Source organism: Gallus gallus, chromosome 16, assembly GCF_016699485.2.
Source record: "Gallus gallus isolate bGalGal1 chromosome 16, bGalGal1.mat.broiler.GRCg7b, whole genome shotgun sequence".
In the NCBI taxonomy this organism is placed as follows: domain Eukaryota; kingdom Metazoa; phylum Chordata; class Aves; order Galliformes; family Phasianidae; genus Gallus; species Gallus gallus.
This window is the reverse complement of record NC_052547.1, coordinates 1697451-1714117: the sequence shown is the minus strand read 5'-3', so window position 1 is coordinate 1714117 and position 16667 is coordinate 1697451. Positions and strand designations below refer to the sequence as shown.

Sequence of the window (16667 nt, the reverse complement as noted above, 5' to 3'; positions counted from 1 at the left end):
GTAGCGGGGCAGAGGGACCCGCGGATCGACACCCCAGAAAAGGGGAACAGGGAAAAGGATAGCGAGATGGGCCCAAAAACAACACGGCAGCAACGATCTGAGCAGAAACAAAGTAATTGACTAGAAACGACATCGGGCTGCAAGATAATACTCTGTAATACAACAGCAGCACTGGCACAAGGTTGGTGGTGATGGGATCTCTCATTGTGGGTGCACCTTTTGCTTCCAGAGGACGTAGTGGTCAGCTCTGCTGCAGACCCAGTGCTTGTGTAGGTGGCACAGGGATGAGCTGATCCTGTCCCCGTTCAGGTACGCACATCGGCCTCCACCTCGCAGCTCAAACCTGTGTCCAAGAGGGAGGAGAATGGGAAAGGTGCCCCGATGCACTGAGAAAGGCTGGGGCTGCCTCTCCTGGGGAAGGAAGGGCAGAAAGGGCTCATGGTGGAGCACCAAGCCTGAGCCTGGCGGGCCACGGTAAACCACGGCTGTGGCACCAGGAGAAGGTCCCCATCCCAAAGAGAGCCCGTGGGAAGTCATGGCCTGGACAGCTGGACAGACAGACTGACCAGTTGGTGAAGGCTGTGCCATCGCTCCACGTCCACTGCGCGTCCTCTTCTTCCCTGTGCAGCCCGATCCAACAGATTGCCGGGCCCTGGAAGCGCATCATGAAATCCTTTAAAGGAAGAGAGTGTTGAATGTCAGGAGGTTTTAGCATCTGTCCCACCCACATCTCAGGCTCCAGCAGGCTGCAAGGCACTGCATTCTGCTGCATGGACGAAGCTTGTTTGTGCTTCCATGGCACAAGAGCTGCCCCCGGAGGTGCACATCTCGGGACGTCCCCCAGGTGGATGCGGGAGGGGTTAGGGGCTGTAACGTGCCACTGTCCCTCCCCAGCCTGGTGCCTTCCCCAGAGCTTTGGGCTCATGTCCCCATCTCACCATTTCCTCCACACTGCCTATGGTGGCCAGGGAAGCTCCGTGGGCATTGCAGTGCTCCCTGCTGCTGTTCCAATCATTCTCCTCCTTGGAAAAATAATAGCATTTCCCCTAGAATCCGACCCAGGCGTTGTGAATAGTGTGGATATTATTACGGGCTGGGAAGGATGCTGTAAGGCTGCTGTGTTATGATAAGAGAGCCTCAGCAGAAGAAAAGCAGAGATAACAAGCATGAGAGAAGCCAAGGCCTGCACACAGGGCGGGGTGTTCTCACTGTGTGGGAGGGAACGGATGGCTGCCCGGAGGGTCCTCCGTGTCGCTGTAGTACCTTCTTGGCTACCAAGAGAAGCCTGCGGGCCACCATGAGGGGGCTGTGAGGTGCCACGGAGCCTCCCCTCGGTCTCCTCTTGTCTGGGCAGAACAACCCACAGAGCTGAGGTGCTGCTCGTAGCCGCTGCCCTCGGGATCATTCCCTGTCGGGTGGGGATCAATGGTGATCCTTCCCACCCTTGGGGTCTCTGTGCCTCTCTGCACCCAACCTATCCTTGCTGGGAGGAGCGTTCCGCGTGCCCCACACTGGTGGTGCTCCCATCGCGGCCCTCGACCGCGCTCTGGCGGACGGCTCCTTCCCTTCTTCCCTTCATTCCCGGGGTCGCCACAGGGACCCGCTCGTCCCCTCCTGTCCTCCGAACTTTCGCTTTCGCTTTTGACAACCCTCACAAGCGAGATCTGCCTGGCGCCCGGTGACGTCACCCGCGCTCATGGACTCCATTGGCCGGGAGGAGCGGAGGTACCATTTATGAAGCGGTGCGGAGCCTGGGGTCTCCGCAGAGCGGAGTGGTGCGATGGGTCCGAGCGAGGTGCTGGGGCTGGGGCTGGGGCTGGGGCTGGGGCTGGGGCTGGGGCTGGGGCTGGGGCTGGGGCTGGGGCTGGGGCTGGGGCTGGGGCTGGGGCTGGGGCTGGGGCTGGGGCTGGGGCTGGGGCTGGGGCTGGGGCTGGGGCTGGGGCTGGGGCTGGGGCTGGGGCTGGGGCTGGGGCTGGGGCTGGGGCTGGGGCTGGGGCTGGGGCTGGGGCTGGGGCTGGGGCTGGGGCTGGGGCTGGGGCTGGGGCTGGGGCTGGGGCTGGGGCTGGGGCTGGGGCTGGGGCTGGGGCTGGGGCTGGGGCTGGGGCTGGGGCTGGGGCTGGGGCTGGGGCTGGGGCTGGGGCTGGGGCTGGGGCTGGGGCTGGGGCTGGGGCTGGGGCTGGGGCTGGGGCTGGGGCTGGGGCTGCAGCTGCTGGTTGGCGCCCTGGGCGCGGCGGTGTGCGGTGTGTACTGTGGGAGCGGGCTGCCCCCGGCACCGGGACCCACGGCTCCTCGCTCCCCGACGCCGGGGCTGCGTCCGCGGGACCCCCACCCGCGGCTCACCGCTCCGACGCCGTCTGTTCCCGCAGGGTCGCACTCCCTGCGCTACTTCCTGACCGGGATGACGGATCCCGGCCCCGGGATGCCGCGGTTCGTGATCGTCGGGTACGTGGACGACAAAATCTTCGGTATCTACGACAGTAAGAGCAGGACTGCACAGCCCATCGTGGAGATGCTGCCGCAGGAGGACCAGGAGCACTGGGCTGCGCAGACCCAGAAGGCCCAGGGCGGTGAGCGGGATTTTGACTGGTTCCTGAGCAGGCTGCCGGAACGCTACAACAAAAGTGGAGGTGAGTGTGGGGGAAGATGCAGCGCGATGCGTCTGGGACAGGAGCTCTGTGTGCCGAGGCTGTCCGCCAGCCCCACTGAGGTGTGGCCGTGCCCCACGCCCAGCTGTGCTGGGCCGTCCATGTGTGGTGGCACTGTCCCTGGGCTGCCCTGCTCCTGCACCCACCCACCCCACCCCAGCCTCATGGCACTCGTGGTGCCCCACAGCCCAAGAAGCCTCTCACCTATCACCCTGGCTGTGCCTCAGGGTCTCACACGATGCAGATGATGATCGGCTGTGACATCCTGGAGGACGGCAGCATCCGAGGGTACGATCAGTATGCATTTGATGGGAGGGACTTCCTTGCCTTTGATATGGACACGATGACGTTCACCGCGGCGGATCCAGTGGCAGAAATCACCAAGAGGAGATGGGAGACAGAAGGGACGTATGCTGAGAGATGGAAGCATGAGCTGGGGACTGTCTGTGTTCAGAACTTGAGGAGATACCTGGAGCACGGGAAGGCGGCAGTGAAAAGGAGAGGTGAGGATGGGAGGGAGACGTGGGGCTGGGCTGGGTGTGGGGCAGGGGCTCAGTGTGGGGTGCTCAGCCCGGCCCACAACATCACCCACCTGCAGTGCAGCCCGAGGTGCGAGTGTGGGGGAAGGAGGCCGATGGGATCCTGACCTTGTCCTGCCACGCTCACGGCTTCTACCCGCGGCGCATCGCCATCAGCTGGATGAAGGACAGCATGGTCCAGGACCAGGAGACCCGCTGGGGGGGCATCGTGCCCAATAGGGATGGCACTTACCACACTTCGGCTGCCATTGATGTGCTGCCGGAGGATGGGGACAAGTACCGGTGCCGCGTGGAGCACGCCAGCCTGCCCCAGCCTGGTCTCTTCTCTTGGGGTAAGCCTGGCAGCATGGGATGTGTGGAGTTGGGATTTGGGGGCCGCCCCTTTGTTTACTGACAACGGTACTCTCCCCCAGAGCCGCAGCCCAACCTGATCCCCATTGAGGCTTGGCTGGTCGTCCCCTTGGTGGTTCTCTTCGTTGCTTTGATTGCATTATTGGTGTGGAAGTTCCTGTCAGGTAAAGGCAGAGAGCTGGAGGGAGAAAGGGGGAGCTGCAGGGGGGGCCTGGACCCCCTTGGGAATGCCCATGGTCTGACATGAGCCCAATGCTGGCACTTCTTTCTGTCTGCAGGGTAGGAGAAGAAGGGTTATGAAGGAGCGCCAGGTGAGTGCCAAGGGCAGCACTTTACCCTGCCAGTGCTTGGGGTCAGGGCACTCTGGGTCCCCTCGTTGCTTTTGGGGTCACAGTGGTGGTGGTGGCATGATGCTCCGTGCCCCACAGCAAGCACAGAGCCAGGGCTCACGGCTCACCCTCCCTTGCAGGCCACGATGGGGTATCCAGTGGCTCGGCCACAGGTATAGTGTGGAATGGGCTCAGGAGGGATCTCTGTGGTTGGAGTGGTCCCACTTCCCTGTTGGACTCACGTCCGGGACAATACTGGGTCCAGCACTCCCTGGAGAACCCCCAGGGTGGTGAGTCGGGATGGGGATGTGGCCCCACATGATACCATCTCTTCTCACCCACACAGAAAGTGAACTTTCCATCTGAGTGCTGTGCTGCTTCAGCCAGCCCTGCATGCATGTGTTTGGAGTTTGTGGGTGTGTGTATCTCTGTTTGCTGAACTTCCTGCATCTCCTCGGGCTGACGCAGTGTGTGCTCCCCTGCTCACACACTGTTTCCAACAGTTAGCACATGGGTTCTGCCCTGTGCTAGGCGCTCTCCTACCATGTAGGATTATCTTACCTGGTGCCTGTGCCAATTGTACCCAGGTCAGAACGCCCCAGTCTCAACTTTGTTCAGCTTCTTTCTTTGTGAAAAGCTGCTATCAGCGCTGTGCTCATTGCAGTCAGCCATTAGCTTCAAAACCTTGTTGGGCAGCTCATGCCTTGGATGGGTGCTGCTGACCAGGCTTTGAGCCAAGCTGGCATGGTTTTGTAATTTTGCCATTGGTATTCCACATCATAGCATCATGGACAGCCCGGGTAATTACAGGGTTAATAGTCCAGTTCCGTGGATTGACAACCTTCCAGATACCTGCTTCTCGAAAGAGAAGAAGAACTGCGTATCCCAGAGGACCTCACGGTCAGAGAGGGAAGATACGGCACTGAAATCACGGGATATGAGTGGCGTGATCAGGCTCACACTCTCTCTCTGGCAGCCACGCAGAGTGCTGGGTGTGCTTCCGAGCTGTGCACCTTCATTCAAGCAGACCTTTCGGTTTTGGAAGCTTTCTCTTATTTTATCTTATTTATTACCCTTACTTTCAATTTGATTGTATTATATTGTGTTATCTTGCATTCCAATATCACGGTTAGTAAAATAAGTTTTCCACCTTAGATTGTGGCCACTGCTCTGTTCTTTTTCCCTCTCTGAGCCCAGCTCCCATTCCCCTGTCCCCTTTCCCTTCCCATTTTTGGGTGCCAGGGGGCCCACAGGCCCACTGCCGCCCCGTCACGGGCATAGACTGATCTAGATTGAGCTAGATAAGTCCGTGACAGCTTTTGGTTGGAGAATGCGGGCAATCTGAAGCTTTTAACGCTAACAGAGAAAAGAGAGGATTTCTTTAAGCCGGAGACTGCCAGACTGCAAGGCAGTGCTAGTGCGACCCTCATAGATGAGATTATGGTCTGGGCAGTCTGCCGAACTCCGGACACTGTACCCAGTAGTTGTTGTTGTTGTTTTTCCCCCATTTTAGCAGCTACCAGCTATGAGTCTGCTCTTTATTGCAGGAGCGTTGTATAAGGGATTAAGGACAATCATGATCTTGGGAAATTATTGGCCTATAATTAACATCATGATTTCGTGTTCTGGAATTGTGTTCATGTATAACCAAATAAGGGCCCTGATGGAGACACCTGCCTGGTACCTTTATGCAATGTGGTATCATTTTAAGTTTGACACTTTCAAACCAGTTTCCAGGCTTTCTTCTCAGTTTGTCTCGTGTTTTTTCAACTGCCGAGCTGGAGCTCATACTCACGTGCACGTTATCAATCTCCTTGAATGTTTTCTTCTCCATTTGTGTTATGTGGAAGAAGTCTCCTCCAAAACCAGAGAATGCTGACTGGCAGGGAATATGGAGAGGTTTAGGAGAAATCTTAGAAGCGTGGGGACCTGCAATGTCATGGCACTCCACTCTTGAACACCTGTGGGATCCCAGGAAACGAAGCCAGTATTTGAGTCAGGGATAGTACGGCTCAGATAGATCGAAGGAGGTACGGCTTATTTGGGGCTTGGCTTGTGCTTACCGTGCTCTATGTAATACTATTCTGGAGAGAGAGAGTTTCCAAGCAGAGGTTGAAGCCAAAGGGGGAAATCTCCAAGTCAAATCTGATCAGTCACAGGAGACACCAGTAGCAGTGTCAGCTGCCCCTGTGGAAGGCAAGAAATGGAAGTGGGTGTCCACGCGTCTGGAATGGAAAAAAGAAGCAGCAGCTGTGGAGGAGGAGGTAGAGGAAGATCCAGGCCAGGGGGCCTCCTCAGAGCCACAAAAGGCAAAAGCAAAAACCAAGAGACACGGAGAGGCGAGTGATGAAGAAGAAGTCTCTCTTTCTGTTTGCCGACCTCTGAAGATGACTGAAATCCAAGGCTCAAGGAAAGAGTTTACACGGCATCCGAACAAAACCCTTGTCACCTGGTTGCTTCGCTGTTGGGACGGCGGGGCCAGTAGCTTGTCTCTGCATAGTAACGAAGCCCGCCAACTAGGAGGCATTGCCAAAGACTCATCTATTGACAGAGGGATTAGTAGATGTTTGGATGGAGCCACCACCCTCTGGGAACGAATGTTAGTAGCCGTCAGGGAAAGGCATCCCGTCAGAGACAGTCTGAAGCCTGTGATGTAGAAGTGGGATACAGCTGAAAAAGGTATCCAGTATTTGAGGGAAATAGCTGTGGTGGGAATGGTGTATGACCCTAATTTTGCTCCTAACGATCCACGCCAAGGTCATGATCCGCAGAGAGTGAGAACAATGCCGGATATATGGCAGAAACTCACAAGAACAGCACCAGAAAGATACACCACTACACCAGCAGCAACGTTTGACAGATACGAGGACCAACAGAGAAGACCCCCAGTTTTGGAATTAATTCTTACACTTCAAAATGATGAACAAGATCTACCCCCAACACACGCTTCCATTTCAGCCATCTCAGAATTAGCAAACAGACTGGATGAAGTAGAAGAGCAAGTGTCTCTGTTGATCAATCGTGACGAACCCGTAGTAGTATCAGAAACGTTTGATGAAGATCAGGATAAGCAAAGGGGCCTAATGAAAGAACTGATCAAGCTAATCAAAATCCACTTAATTAAAGGGGATGGACCCTTCTCCTCACCCGCATCATCAAAAATCTCAGCTACTGAAGGCAAATTCTTTCCTGCTCAAATGAGGAACATTGTAGGATTGCATTGCGTATTGCCTTGTGGCGTCACCTCAGTGACCACAGAGAAGACATGAGGAAGTGGCATGACCACACTACTCCTGTACTGCGAGCGCGGGTCAGAGAATTACAGAACTAATCAACCAGCGGTGTAGTTGCTCCAGTTACCACAGGTAATGAATAGAGGGGCCCTGCCCTCAGTCAGGGAGGGAGAGGGATAACAGAGTTTATTGGACTGCGCAGATCCGATGGCCTGGCACATCAGAACCACAGAAATATAAGGCTCTGGTGGATACCGGTGCACAGTCCACTCCAATGCCCTCGAGTCATGAAGGACGGAATCAATCCGTATTTCTGGAGTGACTGGGGGCTCTCAAGAACTGACTGTGTTGGAGGCCGAAATAAGCCTCACTGGTAAAGACTGGCAAAAACACCCTATTGTGACTGGCCCAGGGGCTCCATGCATGCTGGGTATCGATTCCCTCAGAAGGGGGTATTTCAAAGATCCCAAGGGGTATCGCTGGGCCTTTGGAATAGCTGCTGTAGATACAGACAACATTCAGCAGCTGTCTGTTTTGCCTGGCCTGTCAGAAGATCCGTCTGTTGTGGGGTTGCTGCGAGTAAAAGAGCAGCAGGTACCGATTGCCACAAAAGCAGTGCACAGATGGCAGCACTGCACCAACAGGGACTCCTTGCTCCCCATTCATAAGTTGATTTGTCAGCTAGAGAGCCAAGGAGTGATCAGCAGAAGCCACTCTCCTTTTAACAGCCCCATATGGCCAGTGCGTAAAGCCAGTGGAGAACGGAGGCTGACGGTAGACTACCGTGGCCTGAATGAAGTCGCACCCCCACTGAGTGCTGCTGTGCCGGACATGTTAGAACTGCAATATGAACTGGAGTCAAAAGCAGCCAAGTGGTATGCCACCAGTGACATTGCTAATGCCTTCTTTTCCATTCCTCTGGCCACAGAATGCAGGCCGCAATTTGCCTTCAGCTGGAGGGGCGCTCAGTCTACTTGGAACCGTTTGCCCCAGGGGTGGAAACAGCCCAACCATTTGCCACGGTTGATCCAAACTGTACTGGAACAGTCAGTGCTCCTGAGCACCTGCAGTACATTGATAGCATCGTTCTGTGGGGTGATACAGCAGAGAATGCTTCTGAGAAAGGAGAGCAAATAAGCCAGACCGTTCTGCAAGCTGGTTTTGCTATCAAGCGAAGCAAAGTGAAAGGACCTGCCCAGGAGAGTCGGTTCCTAGGCAGAAAGTGGCAAGATGGGTGCCGTCACATCCCAGCAGATGTGATGGACAAAATCACTGCCGTGTCTCCGCCCATTAGTAAGAAAGAGACACAATCTTTTCTGGGTGTAGTGGGCTTTTGGAGAATGCGCGTTCCAAACTATAGCCTGTAGGAGAGTGGCTCAGGGAGCAAGGAGTTGTGAGCTTGAGTGCTATGTGCACAACCCAGGCTGTGAGACCTTGAGGCTGTCAAAGCAGGAAGACAAACTGAGGCTTCAGTTAAGATAAGGGGGTAGCTAGCCTGGGAAGAGATCAAGACAGTGGAATGCGAAGAACAGTGAAAAATACCGTGTGATGCTTAATGCTGTACCAATAGCTAGCAAGCAAGACGCGTGATTTCTGTGTGCTAACCAGTTATAAGTTGCCGTGTGTACCCTGTATTTCTGTATAAGTATGAGCTGATTCGGGCAATAAAGGATTAGAGGAGTTTCCACCAGTACTTCTGTGAAGACGCGTGGATTCATTCAGGCCGCCTTCCTTGAAGTGGCGCCCGAACAGGGACCCGGGAAAGCCGCACAAGTTGCCACAGCGGTTCGACGTGGAGGCAGCGGGATGCTCGAGAGTTGCCACAGCGGTTTGACACGGAAGGCAACGAGAGCGGGGAAGGATGCAGCGGGTAAGCTCCATGCCGAGAAGGCGGCAGCTCAGAGCGTTGTGTGCTGGACACACGTCGAATTAGACCCGCGGTGGGGTGAGTGCCGTGTGCCGGGATGGGCGGCCACTCGGGTAGGAAGATTGCGCAGCTTCCTCCTCGGCCACTTGCTGCTAGCATGGATGTGGAATTTGCAGCAGCACTGACACTGCTTCTCAGTATCCTCGCTAAGCGAGGGGAGACAGTGAAGGACAAAGACCTAGCTAAGCTAGTATCGTATCGGGACATAGAACAAGCAGAGTCACACAGTGCACTATTTTTTCACGTCTGTCTTGAACACTGGAGATGGGTGGTGGGACACCTGGAGCTCTGGGTTCAGGCCCACGACTGCACTGATGATAAACTCCCAGTGGGCTGTGGATGTGGGTGGGATTTGCTGCTCCAGTTGCATGCGTGTAAATCTATGTCCCAGTTGACTGGAAGCTGGAAACAGCTGAGTTTCCAGGCAGGACAAGACGGAAGACCTTGTCAATTCCAGGCCTAACAGTCTCCCTTTGGTGCCTGGCAAAATCACAGAGGAGGTCATTGTGAGAGTTACTGAAAAATGCTTCAAAGACAGCACAGTCATCGTTGTCAGTACAGGTTAGGGCTGACTTTCTGGAAAGGAGCTTTGAGGAGAAGGACCTCGATGTGGTGGTGGTCAGCAGGTTGGCCATGAGCCAGCAGCGTGCCCTCGTGGCCAAGGGAATCCTGGGGTGCATTAAATGAGTGTGACCATCAGACTGAGGAAGGTGATCCTCCCCTTCTGCTCTGCCCTGGTGAGGCCACATCTGGACCACTGTGTTCAGTTCTGGGCTCCTCAGCACATGACAGGCAGGGAACTGCCGGAGAGAGACTAACAGGGGTCTGCAGAGGTGATTGAGGCCGGGAGGAACCCCGCTGTGAGGAAGAAGACCAACAGGTTTGGGGGAATCAGACATTTCCTGGAGTGGTGAGCATGGGGCGCCCTGATACACTGTGAGATGAGGTCAGTGTGGCCATAGCCATCAGCACACCCTCCACTGCCCCATTCATTGCTCACCTTCTGCACTGCGCAGGGAGTAGAAGGGCCACAGTGCCAGGCAGACGAGCCTGAGACCCAGACCTCCCCGCCCATCAGCAGCTTTGTCTGAGTTTCAGCTGGGATTGAACTGTTTTCTTGAGTGTGTCTGGTATGACCTTATGTTTTGGTTCCAGGGGAAAAACAATGTTGCTAACGTTTGCAGTTGCTGCTCAGCAGTGCTGTCCAGAGCCAAGGCCATTTGCAGCAAAGGACCCAGGCATTTGGGAGGGAAGAGAACTAGGACAGCTGACTGAAAGTGGCCAAAGGGATATTCCGTGGCATGTGACATCAAGCAGGAGGATTTTTGAAGGGGGTTGGAGTTCATTTTGCTCAGTCCCGCTGCTTGGAGGGCTAGCTGGGCGTTGCCCTGGGAGCGTTGAGCAATTGCTTTCGCATCACTTGTTAAATACATTTCTATAGAGAGATATATATTTGTCCTGATGATTATCCTTTTCCTTTCCTCTGTCTTAGTAAATATTTTTCTCTCAACCCTCTCGTTCTAGTTTGTTTTGTTTGTTATTTTCTCCTCCATCGCACTGGGTTGGGGGGAGGGGGGCGGTGAGTGAGCATCTCTGTGGCTGTGTGAGCCACCTGCCAGGTTAAACCACCACAGGAGGGTCCCTTGGGAGTCATTCCTGAAGGGTAAAGGTGTCCAGGAAGGCTGGACACTTCTCATGAGGGAATTCTCAAAGGCACAGGAGCAGACCCAGCCAGCATGTGTTCATGAAAGGCAGGTCCTGCCCTTTGGTCACAGCAACCCCAGGCATCACGAAAGGTTTTGGGGCAGAGTGGCTGGAAAGCCGAGCAGAGGAAACAAACCTGGGGGTTTTGGTCTGTAGCCAGCTGAACGTGAGCCAGCAGTGTGCCCAGGAGGACAAAAGGCCGGTGGCATTCTGAATGGACACCTGCCCTTGGGTGCTGGAGCAGAGGTGCTGAGAAACGGGTGAGCATGGTGAGAGCACTGGATGATCACGGGTTCACTGTGAATGGACCGTGGGGATTGCGGATCAAAAGGGGGAGCATGGAGTGGGCAAGAGGGCCCTGGAACAAATAGCGGGTGACAGTGAGAAGACTATGGGCAGGCAGTGGCATTTCTATCAGGTGACCGTGTGGAGATGGCAGGAGTAATATAAGGAGAACGCGGTGTGAGAATTGGGATGGTAAAGAGGTGACCACGGCGTGAGTATGGTGAAACTACGGGGTGACCACTGGATGAGCATGGCAATGTCATGGAGGGACCACGGGGCCATCCGTGGGGCTCAGGCAGTGGGTGGAGCCCTGTGAGCGACACGGCTGTTCCCAGGCAGAGCAGCAGCACCGAGCATTCCTCCAGACCTCAGAGCAGACAGACAGGCGGATGCCACACGGGACAGTGCTATCATGCCACGGCTGATCGGGGTACCCGCAACGGAGATCTGCCTGGAGACGGGTGATGCCGCCCAGCCCAGGCACTCACTGCTCCAGAGCAGCGGCGCGGGCTGCCGGCACCCTTCCTCCTCCTCCGGCAGCAGCCATGGGGAGCGGCCGTGTCCTGGTGGCCGGGGCCGTGCTGGTGGCACTGGTGGCGCTGGGAGCACGGCTGGCCGCCGGCACGCGGCCCTCGGGTGAGCTCGGAGTCCCGGTGTGGGGATGGTGCAGGGTGGTCCCTCCCGGTGTCTCCCGGCGCCCACCCCAGCCCCGTGCGCAGCGCTCGGAGCTCCGCGGCTCACGATGCCGGCGCCAGCGGCTCCGCAGCCGTCGTGGGCGTGGGGGGGCCGGGACGGAGCGCGGACGGGGAGTGGCTTTCGGGTCTGCCGAGGGGCAGCTGGGCTCCCTGACGGTGCCCCCTCCCCGCAGCATTTTTCCAGTGGAGTGCTACAATTGAGTGCCACTTCCTCAACGGCACCGAGCGGGTGAGGTTTCTGGTGAGGCACGTCTACAACCGGCAGCAGTACGTGCACTTCGACAGCGATGTTGGTCTCTTTGTGGCCGATACAGTCCTGGGAGAGCCTTCTGCTAAACTCTTCAACAGCCAGCCGGACGTGCTGGAGAAGAACAGGGCTGCAGTGGAAATGCTCTGCAACTACAACTACGAGATAGTGGCCCCTTTGATGCTGCAGAGGAGAGGTGAGTTCACGCGTCCCCAGAGCTTGTGACTGGCACAGCGCTGATGAGCGCACGCGGTGCTCTCACAGCCTGTCCCCAACGCTGTCCCCTCTCTTCCCCCCCCCCCGGCAGAGCCCAAGGTGAGGATCTCTGCGCTGCAGTCGGGCTCCCTGCTCCAAACCGACCGGCTGGCTTGCTACGTGACGGGCTTCTACCCGCCGGAGATCGAGGTGAAGTGGTTCCAGAACGGGCAGGAGGAGACAGAGCGCGTGGTGTCCACGGACGTGATCCAGAACGGGGACTGGACGTACCAGGTGCTGGTGGTGCTGGAGACCAGCCCACGGCACGGGGACAGCTATGTGTGCCAGGTGGAGCACACCAGCCTGCAGCAGCCCATCACCCAGCGCTAGGGTAAGGCCCCCAGCCCCTGTCCAGCTGTGGGAGGAGTGGGAGCGTGGCCTTCAGAACCCGAGCTCCTCTTCCTGTCCCTGCAGAGCCCCCGGGGGATGTGAGCAGGAGCAAGCTGCTGATGGGCGTCGGGGGCTTTGTGCTGGGGCTCGTCTACCTTGCACTGGGGATCTTCTTCTTCCTGTGCAGTAAGAAAGGTGTGTGTTGGGGCAGTGGGGCTGTGGTTGGGGAGGGGGGCTGGTGGTGAACTGTGACCGTGCTGACCTCGTCTTGCTCAGTTTCAGGGCAACCTGATCCAACCAGTCCAGGTAATGTCTCATTCCCCCAGTGACATTACTGTACTCAGAGGAGCCCCAGGCCCGCTGTGATCCTTATTTCTCCCTCTTTCCTTACAGGGATCCTGAACTAGCAGCTGCCTCACGCGGCTGCTCCACCAGCATGTCCAGCACTCCCCGGCCCCGAGCTTGAGTTTTCTTTGGGGTTGTCACCGTGTTCCCTGCTGCCACTGCAGAGCCTGCTCTGTCCCTTTCTCAATAAGTACTCCCTGAGATGTTGACTCCGTGGTCCTTCCACCACATTCTTACCCACAGTCACCTCGTGCTTGTGTTATGTTTTGGCCGTGACACCTCATGGTCACCCGCTGTTCCTGTCACAGTGTCCTATTTCCACTTTGGACACTGTTTGGTCACGCAAGGATCCCTAGGGACGCCCATGGAGCTCAGCAGTGGGACGGGGCTATAGCGGGGACCAAATGTCAGAGGGAGTCCTGCAAAGCTGCACTCTGTCTGCAGACGAATGATGCCGCCCAGCCGTGCTGTTCCCTGCCTATTGCTCCCCAGCTCCAAGCTTGCTGGGGAGCACCTCTCCAGTAGGTCAACCCTAACCTGTATGGATGGAGGCAATTTTTCCTCCCCGCGTGCAGGACCCTATACTTGCTCATCACGTTCTCGTCTACCAAACCGACCACTCTGTTCACATCTGGTTAAATGGCAGCACAGACTTCTGGTATGTCAGCCACTCCTCCCAGCATTGTACTTGCTGAGGGTGTACTCTATCCCTTCATCCAGGTCAATGATGAAGATGTTGAGCAAGATTGGACCCAGAAACACTCCCTGGGAAACACTGCTACTTACAGGCCTCCAACCAGAATCTGCACCAATAATCACAACCCTCTGAGCTCTGCCAGTCAGCCAGTTCACGGTCCACCTCACTGTTCTCTCACGCTTCCTAGGAATTATTAACTGAGATCATTCTCCTGGCTGGGTGGCCTATAGAAGACCCTCACCTTATTGCCTTGCCCCTTAAACGTTACCTGGGGGCTCTCAGCCATGTCATTGGGAACAGCAAGCTTCATGCATTCCAGCCCACCATTACAAACAGCAACGCCATACCGTCTCACTGCCAATCTGTCCTGGAGAGCCCAGAGCCATCCAGTACACATAGTGCGTGTCATAGAACCCTTCCCACCACACCTTGCTTATGCTAATGATGTTCTAGCTCCAAGACCAAGCCAAAAGCTTCTCCCTCCTCCTGCTTACACCTCACGCTGTGTGCATTGCTATAGAAACGTTTACAGGGTGCTCCAGTGTGCCCAACTCCAGGTGGAGCAGATCCAAATGCCTTGTGAGCACGCCATGCTTCCAAATTTGGATGGACACCAAGACAAACAAACAAACAAACAAACAACAACAACAAAAAAAAACCCAATAATGCATAACAACCTTGCAGATGGAGACCTGGAGAGCTGCTTGTTCACTGTGGAGCTCTGTCTGTGAGGCTGCACCAGCTCTGGGCTGTGCAGAGCTCGCGTGTTACACAGAGGACATACATTTCTGCTGGGTGGATACAACTGCTGGTTGAACTGGCTGAGTGACAAAGCCCTCCCTGCACACCCTCCCATGTCAGTTTGCGTTAGGAAGGGAGATGGGGCTGTGTGCCAAACTGGCCTTCCCCCAGAGGCATGCAAGGACCTGGAGTCAGACCTTCTTGCACCTTTCCCTGTCCTTCTACCACGTTTTGTCTTTTATTTTAGGAAAATAGGGCCAGAGCAGAAGGAAAACAAAAGCTCCAAGACAACTCAGCTAGTTTACTCTCCTTCCTCACTTTTCCCCTTTCACAATCCACAGAAAGGCCATTAGCCACACAAGGGAAGAAATGATCAGGTGTGTGAGGAGCAGAGCAAACCAAGCTTAACTTCCAAGGCCGGTCTCTTCCACGTGACTTGTCTGAGGTCTAACACAAGGATGAAGGGAAAGCTTGCAGGGAGGATGTCCTCTTCTGCTCGCAGGTCATTTTTAGTCAATCTCCAAGAGACATTTTACTATTCTCCTGACCCTTGTACACGATTCATCAGTGGACCCTGACATTACTGGCAGGAACACGTGCACACAGAACATCCCTACGCAGCTGCACTTTGTTAAGAAACGCCTTCAAAAAGCTGCATGCAGGAAGAGCAGAAGAGAAAACCGGGCGTGGGCAGAGGTCTTCTTCTATTAACAGGAAAAGAGACCAAGAACGTCCCGGATGTAAGTCCCTTTTCCAGAGAGAGTGCCAGTGATGCCACCTCTCTTCCTAACTTTCTGTATGTTGAGAAGCATTAGGGCCTCTGTCATCCTCGGGGTCTCCAGCATCCTCAGGGTCTCTCCAGTGGGGGTTTTCCCATGAAAAATGAGGTGCCGGCCCTCAAAGAAACTCCTCCTGCACGTGAGACAGTTGCAGAGCCTACCTCTCACACACATTAGCCAACTTCTAATAAAGCGGGGGCCCTGGATGAAGCTCTGCCTGCAGTGCAGGCATTTCTAAGGTCTCTGCCCTGAGTGGATCCTCTGCAACTTGATCGGGCTGGAGCTGTGGTTGAAGCTCTTCTTACACCCGGGATAGAGAGAAAGGTCCCACTTGGAGGCTGTGGCAAGCAGCCTCAGGAGAGACCCGAGGCTGACCCCTTGGATTCCGGAGTCGAGCATACAGGGGGTCTGAAGAGCGCTACGCTCCAGCTGAAAAGGAGATGTTAGCCGCGTACGAGGGGGTAAAGGCTGCTTCCGAAGTAGTTGGTACTCAAACGCAGTACTCCTCCTTCCGCTTGAGCACTTGAGCTAGTGCTCAACTGGATGTGTACAGGAAAGGTTCCCTCCATCCATCGTGCTACTGATGCCGCTTGGAGTAAGAGGGTTGCATAGATTACACAATGAGCCCAAATGGGGAACCTCAGTTGCCCACAAATCTTAGAGGTGATCATGGACTGGCCTGAGGGCAAAAAGTTTGGAACATCACCAGCAGAACAGGTACTGTGCGCTAAAGAGACTCCGGCATACAACGAATTACCAGAAAATGAAATTAGCCCTCCTCTCTGACGGCTCACGTCGTCCCGTGGGGAAGCATCGCAGATGGAAAGCTGCTGTGTCGAGCCCTGCGTGACAAGTTGCGGAGGCCACCGAAGGAAAAGGAGAATCAAGCCAATTTGCAGAGGTGAAGGTTGTCCAACTGGCTTTAGACGTTGCTGAACAGGAGAGGCGGCCAGTGCGTTGCACTGACTCACGGATGGTGGCAAATGCCTTATGGGAAGGTGGGGGGTGGTGGTTACAGCGGTGAGAACAAAACAATTGGCAAAGAAGGGGGAGATCTATTTGAGCTGCTGAGCTGTGGAAAGATATTGCTGCCCGAATAAAGAATATGGTTGTAAAGGCGTGTTCTGTAGATGCTCGTGTACCAAAGAGTCGGGCTACCGAAGAACAACAAAATAATCATCAGATAGATCAAGCCTCTAGACTTAAGGTGTCTCAAATAGACTTGGACTGGCAACACAAGGGTTAATTATAACACAAGGGTAACGGTCCCATGGAACCTCAGACCATCAAAGAAGAGGTGCAACATTTAAGTAGGCTGGGGACTGGGGGCTGACTTAAGTATGGACGCTATTGCACGGGTTATTCCTGACTGTGAAACATGCACTGCAATTAAACGAGCCGACAGGATGAAAACTCTCTGCGGGGAAGGGCAATGGCAGAAGTATGAATATGGGGAGGCGTGGCAGGTTGATTCTATCACCTTGCCACGATCTCACAACGGTAAGCATGAGGTGCTTACCATGGTGGAGGCAACCACTGGGTGGCTTGAAACACATGCAGTACCC

At 55.4% G+C, this 16667-nt stretch overlaps 3 protein-coding genes, 1 long non-coding RNA gene and 2 pseudogenes across 10 annotated transcripts in view; 4 read left to right on the top strand and 2 right to left on the bottom strand.

Annotated features, from left to right (window-relative positions):
* The window catches only part of MHCY15 (major histocompatibility complex Y, class I heavy chain 15), a 295994-nt gene that overhangs the window by 16474 nt on the left and 262853 nt on the right, over positions 1 to 16667 (top strand).
* The window catches only part of MHCY4 (major histocompatibility complex Y, class I heavy chain 4), a 311182-nt gene that overhangs the window by 64630 nt on the left and 229885 nt on the right, over positions 1 to 16667 (top strand). Inside the window, exons 1-7 of one of the 7 annotated variants that reach the window (XM_046901502.1) lie at positions 1699 to 1795; positions 2367 to 2627; positions 2873 to 3148; positions 3244 to 3516; positions 3598 to 3699; positions 3814 to 3846; positions 4005 to 5018. The exons of 1 other annotated variant lie outside the window; for it this stretch is intronic. In XM_046901502.1, the coding sequence (XP_046757458.1) occupies positions 1735 to 1795; positions 2367 to 2627; positions 2873 to 3148; positions 3244 to 3516; positions 3598 to 3699; positions 3814 to 3818 (978 nt within the window). In that variant the 5' untranslated portion in view covers positions 1699 to 1734 and the 3' untranslated portion in view covers positions 3819 to 3846; positions 4005 to 5018. 5 more of the 7 variants (NM_001395204.2, XM_040648747.2, XM_040648746.2 and 2 more) reach the window with 5 other exon arrangements.
* Positions 1 to 16667, bottom strand: part of LOC124417249 (C-type lectin domain family 2 member I-like) — a 246597-nt gene that overhangs the window by 11767 nt on the left and 218163 nt on the right. The window lies entirely within an intron of this gene.
* On the bottom strand, positions 102 to 1038 carry YLEC25P (c-type lectin like 25, MHCY region pseudogene; annotated as a pseudogene).
* On the top strand, positions 11478 to 12541 carry MHCY2B6P (major histocompatibility complex Y, class II beta 6 pseudogene; annotated as a pseudogene).
* On the top strand, positions 12549 to 13092 carry LOC121106437. Its single transcript, XR_005840229.1, has 3 exons — positions 12549 to 12735; positions 12817 to 12846; positions 12934 to 13092. It is a non-coding gene; the product is annotated as an uncharacterized LOC121106437 (long non-coding RNA).